General features: G+C 39.9%; 2 protein-coding genes across 2 annotated transcripts in view; both read left to right on the plus strand.

Annotated features, from left to right (window-relative positions):
* The window catches only part of LOC139445771 (uncharacterized), a 107,030-nt gene that overhangs the window by 38,755 nt on the left and 50,341 nt on the right, over positions 1-17,934 (plus strand). The window lies entirely within an intron of this gene.
* Positions 4,944-6,245, plus strand: LOC139446511 (uncharacterized protein F54H12.2-like). Its single transcript, XM_071227817.1, has one exon. It carries the CDS (start codon positions 4,944-4,946, stop codon positions 6,243-6,245), a length of 1,302 nt encoding a protein of 433 aa, XP_071083918.1.

The raw sequence follows: 17,934 nt of genomic DNA on the forward strand, positions 1-17,934 counted from the left end.
ACCCACTTCATTCCATGGAAAGACACAAAGTCATCGGTTTGATGAAAGATGAAGTGGGTGGCAAAACCATCAGAGAGTTTGTCGGACTTCGTCCCAAAAACTATAGTTTTATTTTTGACAAAACTCCCGGTGAAAGGGTAGAGAAACGCACTGCTAAAGGTGTGCAGAAAGCTTTTGTCCGAAACCATCTGCGTCACCGGATGTTTAAAGATTGTCTTTTTAAACACCAACAAAACATGGCAACATTTCATCAAATTCGATCCATTCATAACACACTCTTGACAGTCAAAGTGACCAAATTGGGTTTAACTCCTCAAGATGATAAGCGATACTTGCTGGCAGATGGCATCGAATCTCGACCCTATGGATTCAACCCTACTTAGAACTTTGTAACTAACATTCACCATTCCTAGAAAAAAAAAAAAAATGAGATCGTCTAGCAAACAATGACCACATCCACGAAATGATGAAACCTCTGGAGTGTTCCTCGACACGTGAAAGGTAGTAAACACATTTCATTTTTGTTGTTTTTAAAAATACTTTCGGAAAAATATGTTGTGAAATAAAAAATTTAAAAACAGTTAGTAATGAAAGCTAGAAAAAAAATGGCAGAAACAAAATAGGTTTGACATCAACACTTAAAAAAATTGGTTTGACATAAAACTGAAAATAGATTTTATCAAAAGAAAAAACAAACAAAAAACAAACAAATAAAATAAAACACTAGAAATATGTTTGAGAGTAACAAAATATGTTTGATAAAAAAAATCAAAACTCATACAGAAAAAAAAAATGTCCAGGATATAAAGTTTAAAAAAAAAAATATTTAAAAAAATGTTTTTTTCTATAAACAGGATGAGTGGACGAGCAACTTCCTACCACTACAGGGTGAGAGGGGGAAGAGGAGAACTTATCCGAGATGGGGCACAATCGAGACGATCTCTCCTTGCTGCTTATCTTGCTGGATGTCGATCTTTGGAGAGAACCCTGAGAACTCATCGTCAACGGAATAGCACATCAGCGGATATATTAACAGGACCTTTCACTATTAGCGTCCGGGAAGTGAGTATTCCCGAACCAAATCATAATCTTCGATCAAACAGAGAACAATTTGAAATGGTCCTTGAAAAGCTTTACTTGGACCGCCTATGTGTCAAAGTGAATGAATTGTGCAATAGTAATTGTTATGGGTGTGAGATAAATCACCCATCGCAACGCAATCATCAGTGTTTGATGATGGAGCCGGATGAACGTGCGATGATGTACTTTGACGATGCTTTAGAAGCTGTGTCCCATGGCAACATCCTCGAAGAGGCGAGGACACAAAAGAATTCTACTGGAGTTGACTTCCTGGACATTCAAAACCTGCCTTATGAGAATGTTGATGACTTGAACAGACATTTTTTAACTTCCAGTAGGAAGGAACGATTGGAGGCCAAATTGATTGCGATCATATGATGAGATCATGAAAGTATTCATTTACGTATCATAAATTGATGAAACAATGCATAGTCAGTGAATTGATTTGATATAATGTAAATAAATAATATGTCTGTTACTCAGTGTGAATAAAAGTTAGAATAAAAGAATAATGTGTTCTTTTCATGCGTGTTTGTCTTTCTTTGTCGAATGTATTATGAACAAGAGATAACAGAAAGGTTATCAGAGAGAGTTTGAATAGTATTCAACCCATAAATATACTACATAAACACCCACTCAACAACCAATGAAATGTTTTTTTCATGTAGATCCAATCATCAAAGGTTTTCATGAACACGTGATCAACAAACTAACCAACCAACCAATGAATTTGAAATAATAGAATAGTGTCATGCTCGTCATTGCGCTTAAATCACACGCATTTCATCCTGTACCTTCAGAGACTCGAGTTGTGTCAGAAAAAACACGGTTACTGTATCATGGAAACAAGGTTAGTGTTCACTCCATTTTGATTTACAATTAACATAGCTAATTTCTTTTAAGTTGTTAATCATAGTTTTAGTATTCACTCGACATAGATATTGCCTTTTAATTTGTTAATGCTGGTATTTGTTACTTTTTGGTTTTTAAAGAATAAAATAAATAAATATCAAAGAGCTGTCGCAGAAATTCTAAATTCAGTCATTCTATCTTTAAACAGAGTGGGAAGAAAAGACAAATCTACTTTCTATTGCTGGAAGCAGGTCGTGAAAATGCCGCACACCCTAAACGAGGCAGTCATTCGTCAATCTCACGAATGGTTTCCAAGTCGAGACGAATGCGTGAAGGATGCCAAGCGCAAGTTTGAAGACGAATTCAACGTCACGAAGCGAGTCATCATCAAGAAATCTCGCTGGGCACTGTCCGCGGACGAGGTCGCTATGGCGGAGAAGATGAAACTCGTGGAAAACCTGTTGACTTTATGCTACTGTATTCAAGTCACCAAGATAATCAAACGACTGTCTCGTGAACTGTGTTTCGGGTGCATGTTCGATGCGGAAGGTGAACGGGACCACACCTGCAACATGTCTGAACAACAACTGGTGGAGAAATACTTTAACATGACATTATCCGACGTAGACGATGGAGAGGTGCACGAAAGCTGGAGAAAACTGCTGCTAGAAGACCCGAGTTTTCGAGATGTGAGGGACTTTAACTTGGTCCCGTATCGATGCAAAGACTATCGTGACTCTCAATTTAAAACGTCTCAATGGAAGGAGGGATTGAAAGAACGGGTCGAGAAAATGTTAAAGTTAGACAAAAGAATGTGAATGTACATTTTTTAGAAAAATAACCTTTTGACAGCCGAATGGTGAGATGTTTTCTCGAGCGTAATGTTTGTTTGTTTATTTTAAGTATGATATTGAAAATAAAAATCAATGTCGAAAATTTGTTTTGTTTTGTTTTTCATCTTCAGACACGCATAGATGACAATGATATAAAACGAAACATCATCCTTTATATTCTATCATTACACGATGAGCTCGAGAGAGATAACTTCTGACAAAGTACTGGAAGATTATTATTTCACTCCCAGAAATCCGGGGGCGTTTTGGGGTCCGGGTAAACTCAAAAAGGTGTTGAAAGGTCAATTGAAAGTTCCAGCGAGGGGTGTCAGACGGTTTGTCAACAATCAAGATGCTTACAGTTTACACAAACCCGTCAGATACCGTTTCAAACGAATGAAAGTCAGAGTGAATTCTATCCACGAAATGTTTGACGTGGATTTGGCCGACCTGTCTAGGTTTACGAAGTGGAACGATGGTGTGAGATACTTGCTGGTGGCCATCGACATATTGAGCCGCTTTGCATTCGCCCTTCCGTTAAACGATAAGAAACCAGAAACCGTCTTGAAAGCTTTCAAACAAATCCTCGAGCAGCGACGTCCCGAGAAAGTGAGAGTAGATGGTGGAAGCGAATTTAAGGGCGCGTTCAAGATGTTTTTACAAAAACAAAAGATAAAACTCACCATAGCTCGCAACGAAAACATCAAAAGTAATTACGTGGAACGTTTCAACAGAACACTGAAATCGCTGATCACCAGATACATGACCCACAATAACACCAAACATTATCTGGACGTTCTGGCGGATTTAGTATCCAATTATAATCATACCCTACATTCGTCTCTACCACGTCTCTCTCCGGCAGATGTCGATAAAACCAACGAAGTGAAAGTGTGGAATCACGTCTATCTGGAACCTCTGAGAAAAGTCAAACCCGTCATCAAGAAATACTTATTTAAATTGGGCGACCTGGTTCGCATCTCATACCTCAGGAAACCTTTCAGCAAGGAACTCGATCTCAAGTGGACGGAAGAACTGTTTAAAGTGGCCCAACGTTACAAGAAACAAACCTTCCCTCAGTACAAGCTGAAAGATTTTCACGACGAACCCCTGGAAGGCAGCTTTTACGCGAGCGAACTGCAGAAGGTCGACAAAGCTGCGGATGTCTTGTGGCAGGTGGAGAAAATTCTGAAGAGAAAAAAAGTGAAAGGGAAAACCTACGCTCTCGTACGTTGGCTCGGCTGGCCTTCGTCTTTTGATTCCTACGTAGAAGAGAGCGAACTGAAAGACCTCTAAAATAAAAATATAAAAAAATACACAATGGAAAAGTACATCTTTCTGAAAAGCACCGATTCCAAAACGACAGCCTTTCCGGAGAATTCTCCTTATCACTTCCGCGTCAAATTAAATCAAAGGTTAACCTTCGACGGATTCTGGACGGTGTCTTTGGTCGAGCTCAATTTTGGAAAGCTGAATCGGACAAATATCGCCGGTGGTGACCCCTACGTGGACGTGTTATGCAACTTAGGCGACAGTTCGTTGGTGGGGGAAACTCAACTGGCCTTATTGAGACGCATCGATCTGAGACAGGGACCCTCGTACACTTTTGGTACCGAATTTAACATTCGTATCAAATTGAAAGAAACCGACAATATCGAGTTGTATTTAAAGTCGGCAAATACCTCCATGCCTTCATTCTTAACGGAGGAGACCTACGCCACACTTCATTTGAGACGTTATCCTTTCGTGGAGTAGTAGGAGTATTGTGACCATGGATTCGTCTTCCCGTCCGCTGTACTTTCCCGACTACGCCAAGTTTAAACATTACTTTGACAAAAAGCGGTCGTCTAGACTAGTCAACGGGAAATTACAAAGGATGGTGATCCAACCCCATCGACCGACAGCAGCAGCAGCAGCAGCAGCAGCAGCACAAACAGCGCAACGGTCAGATGCATCTAAGATGGTCGTTCAAATGACTTCCGAATCCCAGAGCGAGGTTGACAGGGCAGAGGCTCAAGGCAAGAGGGTGAAGGCTTTAAAACGAAAGGCAGGAGTCAAATGCGTCACTACGAAGAAAATTCGTCGAACTGACAACATCAACGCCACACCTTCCAAGACGGCAAAAGTGCTCAAGTGTACCCCGGTGAAAGAAGACGATATCTTTAGTTAAAAGTAATCATGGCTCTGTTGAATGATAAAGAATTCGAAGAGCTGGTGCCAGAAACTTTGAACCTCTTCACTCTACCCCCTTATCAGACTAGCGTTCAGAAACATTACTTCGTCAACGTTCGCCCTTTGAGCCAAATCAACGATTCCACGCCTTTGGAATTTCACGTGTCCAATTCCGGAGGCGACTACGTCGATTTGAAGCGCACCCGTCTACACCTCAAAGTCAAAGTCACTCAAACGGACGGTACGGCTTTGGCAGAAGATGAAAACGTGGCCCCCGTGAATTTGTTTTTACAGTCGCTTTTTTCTCAAGTGACGGTCTACCTGCAGAATCAGCTGGTGTCTTCCACCAACAACCATTACGCTTACAAAAGTATGATGAAGACCCTGTTGGAGTATGGACACGAGGCCAAGAGCACCCAGTTGACCACGCAGCTGTTCTACAAGGACGTAGCCGAACAAAACTCTGACCTGGAGAGCAGCAACGTCACCGGATCTATCAACGGCGGAATGTCGTCGAGAGCCTCCTACATAGCGGACAGCAAAGTACTGACCATGTCGGGACCCATCTACGAAGATATCTTCGACGTTAACCGTTACCTGCTGAACGAGGTAGACCTGACATTGAAGATGTACAGATCGGATCCTAAATTCTGCTTGATGAGCAGCGTGATCGACCACGAATTCAAAGTTCAGATCTTGGACGCCTACCTGCAGGTGTGCAAAGTCAAAGTAAACCCCGCCCTGATCTTGGCTCACAACGAACTCTTCGAAAAGTCCAACGCCCTCTACCCGTACACCAAAACCGAGGTCAAGGTCACCAGCATCCCCACCAGCCAGCAGACGCACTCCATCGACAACGTGTCCAACCCGGTGGCCAACAGATACATCGTGGGACTGGTGGAGAGCGCCAGTTTGAACGGGTCGTATGCCGGAAACCCCTTTAATTTCAAGTCCTCCATGCTTAAAAAAGTGACCCTGTACGTCGACGGCGTCAGTGTGCCCAGTCAACCCACGGAGGCGGACGATGTCGAGTCTTACGTCAACATGCTCGACGGCATGGATCTCTGGAAGAAGGACGAAGGAAACGCCATCACCAGAAGCGACTTTCTCTTGGGGAGCGCCTTGTTCGTCTTCGACCTGGACAAGATGTGCGAAGATTCGGAGTACCCCAACCTGGTGAAATCAGGCACCGTCAGGTTGGAACTGGAATTTAAATCGGCACTGATCAATCCTCTCAGTTGCGTCGTCTTGACTCAGAGGAATTCCCTCATCGAAATCGACCGAGCCCGCAACGTGTTCGTCAAGTAAGCGAGGCGATGAAGGCTTCTCAGTTGATGTGCGCCATACAGTGCGACTCGAGCTTACAGAGATACGTGTTAGGCGTTTATGCAAAAGATACTTTACCCGTGCTCTCCCCTTCTTTGCTGAAAAAGGGAGTCGGTCTCATCGTCAATACGGATGTTAGACAAAACAAAGGTCGCCACTGGATTGCTATGTATCTCCGAGGAAACAACAGAGCAGAACTGTTTGACAGTTTGGCAGAACCGGTTGACGTTGTATTCGATCATTATTTAAAGTCCTACGTCGGTTCTTACACTCGCAATATTCAACAGTTACAATCTACAGATTCCAAGGGCTGTGGGTTTTACTGCTTGTATTTTTTACTTTGTATATTTAAAGATCATTTAAGATTGAACCAGATTGTCCATCAGTTTGATGTCAATGAATTACAATGGAATGACGCCTTTGTCACTAGCTTCATTTGTAACTACTTCAAATACTGCACTCATGTGAGCACTCCTTGTATTGATTTTTAAAAATATTACCGTGCTTGTAAAAAAATAAAAAAATAAAAAGTAGTTCAATTCCAATCATATCTTTGTTGTGTATAAATAACTTTGACCGGTAGTCATTCAGATCAGTTCCGAGGTCGACAGCGGTAGAGATAACATGGAAGAAAAGAAGTGCCTGATACCTTTTCACACACCAGCTACCATATCAGTGTTAGGTGGAACTTCGAGCGGAAAAACGTTTTGGACCGCTCGACTCTTAAAACAAGCCGATACCACGTTTGATCCGCCACCCAACCTGATTATTTACTGTTACGCCGTCTGGCAAGATGTCTACAATGACATGGAAAGAACCATTCCAAATATTCGATTTCAAGATTCACTACCTACAGAAGACGAGCTAAAATCTTACTCGTCAGAGTCGGGCAAACGATGTCTTCTCGTGACAGATGACTTCATGCAGCAAGTTTGCAAAAATCAGTTGTTTTTACATCTTTACACCACGCTTTCGCATCATCTGGGGATTTCGGTCATCAACATACAACAATCCGCCTATCCCAAAGGAGAATGCAACAGAACCATGTCTCTGAACACCCATTACTTCGTTCTGCTATCCAACCCGCGTTCGGCGCACGAATACAAAATCTTGGCATCGCAAATATTTCCGGGACAGGCAAAATATTTTGCGGAATCCTTTCAAGATGCCGTTGGGGGAAAAAAATATGGGTATCTCGTTTTGGATGTTTCGCCTTATGCTGATCCGCAGTATGGTCGTTTGCGCACTGGAATATTTCCCGATGAAGTGTGTACGGTGTACTTGCCCCAGTGATGTTACTAAACAACAACAGCAAAAAAAAAGGTGATTTTGCACCGGGGTTCCAACATTTCACTTTCAACCCTCGAAGCGAGCAGACCTTTCTCGTCGTCGTCGTCGTCATTATGGATGTATGTGGAAGATTTGACGACGTAGTTCCAGACTGCGCCAAAGCAGACCTCTGTACTGAGGTGTATGGACAAAAGTTTAGTGACAGACTAAAGACTTTTGACAAGTGGCCACTGCAGATGAAGCAGTCACCAACATCCATGGCTAAGGCCGGATTTATATACACTGGGCAATCTGATAAAGCCTACTGTTTCAAGTGCAAGCTACGCGTTCATCGTTGGATACCAGAAGATGATCCGATGACCGAACATTTCCGACTCTCTCCTCACTGTAGCTATATCCACATGGTGGACGAGCCCCAAAGTCAACAAGAAAGGTTAGACCAAACAAAAATGCTATAAAACGACATCGGTCGACGCACGCTGGAACATTTGTGATCGACCATCTCAACATGAGTGAGCTACTAGAAAAACACGTGACTTTTCTTCTGATGTTGAACCAAGCTAATGCCGGACAAAGAAAAGCTTTGTTGAAACACGCGTCGGGCGACCAGTTTATGGCAGTGATTACTCTGATATTTAACATTCTGAGAGGAAACATACACTTACCGGAAGAGGATAAAATACGACTGTCGCGACACAAGAAGTACATTCGTATCTTGGCCAGCAAGACGATCGGCCGACGCGTCAAACGGGAGTTGTTAATCACGCATCATTCGATTCTACCCATTTGCATAAGATCCTATCGATCCTACCTCTCAACCCTTCACGATGAGCAAGCCGATGATTCTTCTGACAAGGGATACCTACCAGAGACTGATGTCCGAACAGGAAGAAGAACAGAAGAAGAAGAAGATGACAGCCAATCGGATAGCGAATCAAAATCATCGGACACCGGCACCTCCTCAGACAGCGAATGAATCGGAGGACGACAACACATCGACAAGGGATGGTCGAGATGAAAACCAACCCTTAAACAACAATGACTTTTTGTTGCGAGTTCCCGATCATCTTCTCAAAAACATTAGTTCTAAAAGAACTATAGGAAAACTAATGTCTCTGTTTCTATTTCTCAAACATAAAATTGACATGGGTCACTTAACAGTGGCGGGTAATCTGGAAATTGTGTTGCCAAACGGAAACGTGTTAAAAGATTCAAACCTCACGAAGCTGATTCGTTATCACACTCTAGACCCTTCTTCCGGGTCAAAAAGACCAACGGGTTACAAGGAGTTTCGCAAATTGCTACTCAGTTTAGGTGTACCGAAGAAGCATCTTGTGAGGAGAAATCACCATAGAAACCCAGAAAACAAGCGTGTGAAAAGACTGTACATAAAACGCAAATCTGTGCTTGGCGTGCCGGGAGGAGACTTTAGAAAATTGGAATCTTTGTAAAACTGTTTAGGGTTAAATATCATTGTTTAATCACGTTTGTATTCATGCATCGAATAAATATTCTTGATGGGAGTGTATTGCCATTGTTTTGTTTTTCTTTTTTAACATATACCCAAACCTGATACAAAACAGTCAATAAAACCCTGTGATATTCGCTGCAAGAGGTTGTGCGTTAAAGGTGATGAACACTGTGATGTGACATGGTGAAATAACAGAAAAAATATACAATAATTGGTATCAATAAACTCTTGATTTGGTAAAATACAATGTATGTCACTTAGCATGGATTATTTAAATTTTCCGACTCGCAGACGAACTCGCATTAGTATTTTCGTTCCAAATCAAAATGGATGTATTTATTAAATCCCAAATAGTATGTACGGATGTTAATCAGGTGTTATTCGATAACCAAACTATGGAAAGGTGCTTATGGAAATCATGCACACGTTGCTGAAATGATCTTCTGACTTCTACATCTATTTTGGAAGATATTAGACATAAACATAACAATTAATGAAAATTATTCTTATAACTGCAAAGGAATACGAATATATACACTCAAACTGTAAGTATGGTTAAGGGTCAGATGCATTCGGGCAGTGTTCGAAGTAAAATGCTTGAATTCCAACTCGTGAAATAGTTGTTCATTGGTTTCTCCTGTCATTACAAATACTCTGAATGAAGCATAATAGACACATACTTGGGAAGACATCCTCTCTCAGAATTTAATTTCTCGTGCAAAACGCTGTATTCTCCCACCGAATATCATGTTTCCCACTTGATTTTGTTATAACGCACGGAGGCGAGGTTTCCAGCAAACACCCCTGAAATTAATGCTAGGCGTCTTATAGTGAGGGTAATACGGCCTTTGTTTACCTCGGTTGTGCGGCTCCACGTGCTCTCATCGAAGCCCAACGGAGAGCTAGCGATACGGTCGCTTTGGTGTATAAATATAAATATATATATATATATATATATATATATATATATAATGTCATGCAACTCACTGTCGCAGGTGCAGTAGCCTATCTATATGATTATGCAAAACAATATGTAAAGCGCACCCTCCGATTAGTTGCATTAGTCCGTTCTGTACTGATTTCTCATGCCTGTAAGAAGCGGTGTTATGCTGAGTCACCACTGTCCCACAGCGTGTGCGATGATCTGTTGATAAAACTATTCCCCTTACCGCTATTTAAAATGAAGATTTAATTACAGTTGTATTTGTAATGGTATTCTTTTCTAATGTTTGATGCTTTCAATAACTAAAATTTAAAAAAAAGAAGATTATTGAATCAGATTTTAGTGACATAAATGTATAAGAATTGCGTTGATGTAAGTTCACTCAACATATATGTTTAGTTCATATAAAACCACTTGTTAGAAGGAAAGTATTATCTCAAAAGTCGTGTCGTACAATGAAAATAGACACGAGAAACGTTGTTGTTGGTTGTTGTTTTTTGTTCAAATGGCTTAGCAACGGCATCGGATTATCCCACAATAGTCTAATAATCTTCTATAGTAAGCAGCAAATATTTTTGTTTGTATAATTGAACAATAAAATGTTTTACCTTCATCTCACGGTGAAAATCCCGCTCTCCAAATATGATGTGACACTTTTAAGTCCCTGGATCCATCATATGTTTTCCCATAATGTTCTCATAACTGTCGGTTGCTGCTGATGTTGTTTATTTAAATATGTCTAAAACTTTCAATAAAAAAATAAAAAGAGTGAAAACCAAAATGCTTGTCGAAGAAAAAAAAAGATAACTTAAATGACAATTTGTAAGCTTTCAAGTATGATCTACTTGGTGTTTCCCCGTCTTGAAAGAAAGACAAAAAAAAAAAAAAATACATCACATTATTGTCTAGGTAGTCTTGAATTTTCTCCTACAGATATATTATTAAATGGAGGAACAATTGCCACGGGTTTGTTTGAATTTTGATTAATAATTCGATTAGTTCCTTCGTTACTGTCTATGAGATATTTGCAAATTTCATTAGTTCGAAAGTCAGATGCGATCATTGATTTATCCAGTACACGTTCACCTTCTAAATAGTGCCCACGTCCTCTTCCCATTACTCGTCGAATCAAATCGTTATCGACACGGAAACTCATATCATTTTTGAATTTATCAATTCTTTTTTGAGGTACACCAAGCAAATCGTACTTAGAAATGATCTCCCTTTCAGCCATGTTTTCAAACAAAATGTATTAAGATAAAATTAAAAATTATTTCAAAACAAAAACTTAATGAAATTTTAAAAAATATACACAATAAAAATGATAGACAACAACAGTTTTGACTCCAAGGACGCAAGTTCACGAAGTAATGTTTCTGAACTGAGAATGAATATGCTGGTTACAAACCCCAGTCTTGTACGATCCTTTGGAAAATAAAACACACGCACACACACATACACCGTTCTTGCTGTAATGTCAGTGGCCTCTCTATTTCAATAAAATAAAAGTTCAAGTTTTGATGAACGTCTTGAAAAACGACCACACACACACACATACACACACACACGCAGAGAGAGAGAGAGAGACACGCCATGATTATATATCACAGGATGAATAAGTGAAAACGTTATATTATACTTTCTTTGTGAAAAACAACTCTTGCAATGCTTAGGAAAGCATTCTGTTCCTAAAATCACAAATTTTATACGCTCTCTGCAATGAGTGTGCTGAGTGTCCCACGCCTATTCGATGTACATATGTATACACCACATGTTTGACATTTGCCAACTACCGTATTTTCCTCAATATCAGAAGCCGGTCTGTATTGGAGAACCGAGTTCTATTGTAAGTAATAGTTTGTTTTTTTTGCTTTTAGTTTTTCTTCAGCTGTTCAGAGCTTCAAATAGAGGAAATACGGTAAGCCTGCAGCTTTCGAGAGCCGTATAGAATATCGGGAGACATTGCACTGCAGCGTATATGTCATATGTTTTTTTTTTTTTTTTTTGTTGGTTGTTTTTTGGGGTGTTTTTAGCTATAGTGGGTATACTGTTTCAAACCTATGTGTTCGTGTAAATAAACGTCTCATGTGTTTTCCGAAATGATGCGAATTTGAAGCTCATTGTTGCTCCCTACCGACGAAATGATCTTGACATTGCATCCACATCCCTAGAACTTGAGACCAGCAAAACTTTACATCTGTACATCTCATATATTTGAGATGGGTGGCGACAAAGTGCATTTCTTCTCGACACATGCATAAAAATACGTTTTGCGTATATTTTAAATAAGGTTTAGGGAATTTTCTTTCAAAAGAGGGGATTTGCGAATCATGGTGTTCACACTAATCTTTGATGATACTACATCGAATTTCAGGTTTCAAATTGGGAATGATCCTCAAGGTCTGAGTAATCAGATTTTAGACTTTAATGTATCTCGTCAAGTGAAGGATATTTTCATCTACTTCCTGTCCGAAATTGACTGTTTCCAACAGAAAAGTTTCTCCATGGCATACAACGCCCAATTATCACTCGCCATCGATGACACGTTATTCATTTGCGACAGGCAAATGAAAACACTATCTGTTCAAACCACGGGATATAACCATATCGCTCTGTCGGATGTTAGTGATCTCAAGGAAGCCGTCGAGCAGATCATTTCAAGCGTCACAACACTCCAACTTACCGAGTTTCGAAACAGATTTTTTCATTTGAATTAAGGTAAGTTTTCAAGATTACTCCAGTTGAATTATTAAAAAAACACGTTTAACACCTGATATGAAATTTCATACAGGTTTTGTTTGTCAAATAACGAGTTTCAATTTCGATATAAGCTGTCTAAATAAGCTCTAAGGTTTCCAGTCTCCTGCTCAGTTCATTCACTCACATTCAACTTGAGACAATAGACTGTTTTTTGTTTTAAGAACTTGTGAGTGAGTGAGTGAGTTGTGTTTAACGCCGCTTTTAACAGTATTCCAGTTATATCGCGGCGTGTAAGCTTAATGTGGGAGGAAAGCCCGAATTGATGCAGATCTCGGACGTTTACCACTTCGGTGAAACCTACGAGCTAGGGTATGTTGCCGACAAACCTAGAAACATAATCGGGGCGAACCGGGATTCGAACCCACATTTTTCTGACGTGACCAAGGGATGCAACTCTGCACAGCGACTGGGTCCCCCGTGCCCCCCCGTTTTAAGACATAAAAAACAAACAGGTCAAAGAAGATTACATAGTTCTTTAATAAAAAAACCCGAACAATGACATCGTCCTCTATTGAATACACAGTTCTATGATTACAGGCCTCTTCTACTGCTAACTTCTGTAAGTTTTTTCATGAAAGTTCACAGGGAAATCCTCTTTCTCTATTGAGCTGTGGATACTGGTCACTGAAAATAAAAAGAAGTAAGCAATGCATTAAATCAGTATAGAACAACAACAGAACCAACAGATAATTGTTCAAACACTCATTCTTTAAAACAATATTTATTCTGTGATCTAATATATTATGAAACTAAGTACCTAGATTGGTATTGTATGGGCTGAATCACAAGTTAATTGCTGCGTTACTAAGCAAAATCATTAAGGGTTGTTAATGTAATCACATTAAGTTAGCTCATTTACTCAGTGATAAAACGATTGTGTGACTAACCTACATACGTCAACGCATGTATTAACTCATAGATGAGAAATTGTGATATCATGGACATGTGAACTAGTTAGGCAATCAATAATTTCTAACCTGTCCATGCACGAGTGTTCGATTTGAAAGGTAGTTATTGCTTTCAACAGTAGTCCACAAGATCAACTACAACTATGAAACTTAATCCTACATCGATGAAATATTTGTCAAATATTATACCTATATATAAAATAAAAAGTCCTATTATCTTTCAATTTAATTCTTTCTTGTTAATTGTATGCAGACAATTAGGTCTTGCATGAGTGGTTGACCTGCGTCATCATCCGTAGTGTTTTGTTGTCATGGTCACAGATAGCCACGACCAAAGCTCATAGCACGCAGAGTTCTAAAATTCCATCAAATAGTTTAGCATGCATATTATTATTATATTATATATCACCTTTGGTTGAGAACAGTGAAACGTTGCACCATTTCGCAATATAGACATTGTCATCCATAATAGTAAATCTAACTTGACAAAGAAACATAATTCTACATTGACTATACAGAAAATTAAATAGTTTTTAAATGTTAGTATAGTAACAGATGTGATTGATAATGCGTGTTGACTTAAGAGTAGAATAAAACCAGTCCATTATCATAAATAATTGAAAAATAATTCTCACCTCACTCTGACTTTGAATCTGTTCTCCCATAGAGATACGTCTGTCTTCGACGCATTTGAAGAACTTCAGGATGTTGAATTTCCTTTTGTTTTTGGAAGTACCCTGTCCTGTGAATACCATGTGAGTGGAATCTTCAAGGGCATCCAAGTATTGATGGTTCAGGAGAACATCAAATCTGTTATCACCTCCTTTCTTCTCGACAGTCGATAGGATAGTCTTGCAAACATCTTCATCGTGGATTTTGAAAGTTTCAGAGGACAAGATCTCTAACAATATGTTTTTGGGTAGATCACTCACTTTGCATCGGATTGTACATTCCTGGAGACCACCGTTATCGTCTAGCTTAGACATAAGCTCTTCCTTTGAAACAATAACGACTTCGGGTTTAAAGACCTTGTTGGTGACGATGATATCATCAACTTCTGTTGACGTCCGCTTTAGAGACTTTGCCATAATTTGAGGATGGTGGTGATGGTGTTTAGGCGTGGATCAGATAGAATGTGTTCAGACTTGAAATATATGTTCTTTATAGTCTTTCTTGTTTTTTGTTTTTTCTTCTTCTCACAGGGGTTATTTACTTGATGGGAGTGTCACAGTAGTTTCAGATACGGTGTTGTTAATATCAGCAGTTCCCTTTTCAAAACAGTCTCGTGTTTACACGTGTGTTGTTGTTTTTTTCCCTTTCAACTGTCCGTATACGTCTTGTTGATACAGCTGTTAAAATATAATCTGTAGGTTCACTCGAATAACAGTAACTAGAGACGTTATAAATACGCCCTCGTTGATTTAAGGATTTCCTTTCAAAACAATCTTGTGTTTACACAAGTGTTTTTCCTTTCAACTGTCCGGGAAACGCCTAGTATTTCCTTTCAAGACAGTATCGTGGTTACGCAAGTGTTTTTCCTTTCAGCTGTTTTGGAAGGCCCTTCCGTGGGAACTGCACCATCACAATGTTGACGTAGATGTTATCTTTCACTCATGTGAAATCCGTAGGTTCACTGTCCTCCATCTCAACAGTCGGGGAAAAAAAATATGTAACTTGTTCTGTGTGTCTAAAACGTTCTGCTTTAATGAAATTAAAACCACTGGCTTCTTTATCGATATCACACGTACGGGTTAAGCGTCGCTCCTTTTAGATTTGATTTTTGGGTTAGGTAGTATGTAACCCAGACACGAACTGAGCAATGCGGTCCACATGTTGGAATTGGTTTGGTTTAGACTCAAATTCACGATGCAAGTTATCACTACGATATAAATGATAACGATTTGAGAAAAAAAGACAGCTTCTGTTTTGGGTATTCTTTTCCCAAAGAGCTTCCATGAGTCGGTTGAGGTGGAACGAGTCATGGATGTGTGTACTGCTGACTCCTCCATGGTAAATGAAAAAAACTATCACCAACTCCTGCATTTATTCATATATTTTCTTTTCATATACATGTGACCTTTCTCAAACACTAACTGGAGACGGCCTTGTTGATATGAGTAGTTCCCTTTTCAAAACAGCCTCGTGTTTACAAGAGTGTTTTTCATTTCAACTGTCCGGGAACGCCTTGTTGATACAACTGATAAAAAATAATCTGTAGCTTCATTCGAATAACAGTAAATGGTGACGTTTCTAACACGCCCTCGTTGATTTAAGTATTTCCTTTCAAAACAGCCTCGTGTTTACACGAGTGTTTTTCCTTCCAACTGTCCGGGAATGCCTTGTTGATACAACTGATAAAATCTAATCTGTACCTTCACTCACTCGACTAACAGTAACTGGAGACGTTTCAAATACGCGCTTTTTGATTTAAGTATTTCCTTTCAAAACAATCTCGTGTTTACACAAGTGTTTTTCCATTCAACTGTCCGGAAATGCTTTGTTGATACAACTGATAAAAAATAATCTGAGTAACTGGAGACGTTTCAAATACGCGCTCGTTGATTTAAGTGTTTCCTTTCAAAACAATCTCGTGTTTACACAAGTGTTTTTCCTTTCAACTGTCCGGAAATGGTTTGTTGATACAACTGTTAAACGAGGTTATTGGTCAAGGTTATACGAGGTCATTGATCGCATGACAACAACATCAACACCCCCCACCCCCCCCCCAAGGTCAAGGTTATGTGACGTCATCAGTCACGTGAGGTTAGTAGGTGCACCTGTGACGTCATCAAATGAGGATGTGAGGATGGATACTTATCACTTATCTACTACTATTGTGTAAAACGCAATTGTAGGTCATTATACACAATAGGAGAGAGATTACATATCAACCATAAGATGATCGCCTCCGTGGTCTAGTGGTAGAGCGTCCGCCCGGAGAGCGGAAGGTCCGGGGTTCGATCCCCCGACCGCGTCATACAAAAAGACGTTAAAAGATGGTACTTGTTGTTACCCTGTCTGGCGCTCGGCATTAAGGGGCTGAAACAAGGACTGGTCGGCTGGGAGTCAGTATACTGTGTCTGAGTGGGTTATTCATGTTAAACTGCGGCCTGGTATCTCAGTGTGCTAGCACTATAAATCGGCATCAGTCCGGACTAGTACTAGCAGCCACAGACACACACACACACACACACGTGCATGCACGTCGCTATATAAGTGCAATAATCCTGGACGCGACGTTAAACCCCATTTCATCTCACCACCTGAATGTATAAAACTGACTCAACTGTAGGTCATTATACACAATTAGAAAATCCGGAAGTAGAATCAACATGTACAGATTCTCACCATTTTCCCATTATGTATTACCAACACGTAGTTAGTCAGTGTTGATATGGCAATGTTTACTTAAGGATTGACTGTGTATTTTTTTCGGTTCATTGAGGTATGAAAGTTTGCACATCGGTTTTTCGATTCATACCTCAATGAACCGAAAAAAATACACAGTCAATGCTTAAAATTAAATTCGACAACGTAAAACATGTTTTATCTACAATAATTTAACCCAAAACAGTTGCATATATCAAAACAGACAAAAATGACGGCATTGATGAACATTCCAGGTGTAGGAATACATACAGTGGCGTGACATGAATCAGGTGATCGTTTAATTTATGCACATAACTTGACACGCCTACACAGTCAGTAGCCAATCAACGGAGAGTGAGATTAAAACAATGTTCATTTGACCTGTCAATTAAGGCAAGAGGCGAAAAGACTTGCAACAGTCAGACTGTAACGAACCGGAAGAAATATGTCCGAGAGAAGGCGGCTGTTTCAAATAACATGGTCATTTACTGCGTGATTCAAACATTACTTCTCTGATTACGGTAAAACAGTTGGAGAAATGCTAGTTAGAAATGAAACGCGAAGACATGAAAGTTGAACCGAGGCGAGCGGGAAAAAAACAGGCGAGCGAGCCTGCACGTTTGCTGTTTCATTCATTCTCGGCCTTCGGTTTCAAAGGGTAGTTTGGACAATGAATATGCATGAAAGTCGCTAAATGTCCTGTGCATGACGATACACGTGAGCAGAAAGGGAATTCCCTCGACTGTAATATTGGGATTCCCCGACATTCCGCAGTAATAAAAGTAGTGCGCAGCGGTGGGCGCCGCTTAATTTTTTACATTCATTGGGAAATGAATGCAATAACACGTGACCAATTCAGCTAATCAGAATGCAGGAATTTCCATGAACACAACGAAAATTTAATTATATGCATATGAAATAAACAGGAAA

The sequence above is a fragment of the Haliotis cracherodii genome, unplaced genomic scaffold (genome assembly GCF_022045235.1).
Source record: "Haliotis cracherodii isolate W230 unplaced genomic scaffold, xgHalCrac1.p SCAF_6, whole genome shotgun sequence".
Classification (NCBI taxonomy): Eukaryota; Metazoa; Mollusca; class Gastropoda; order Lepetellida; family Haliotidae; genus Haliotis; species Haliotis cracherodii.

Bases quoted from the DNA above. Each gene is read 5' to 3' on its own strand.
- LOC139446511 (XM_071227817.1), top strand. From the start codon at position 4,944: ATGGCTCTGTTGAATGATAAAGAATTCGAAGAGCTGGTGCCAGAAACT.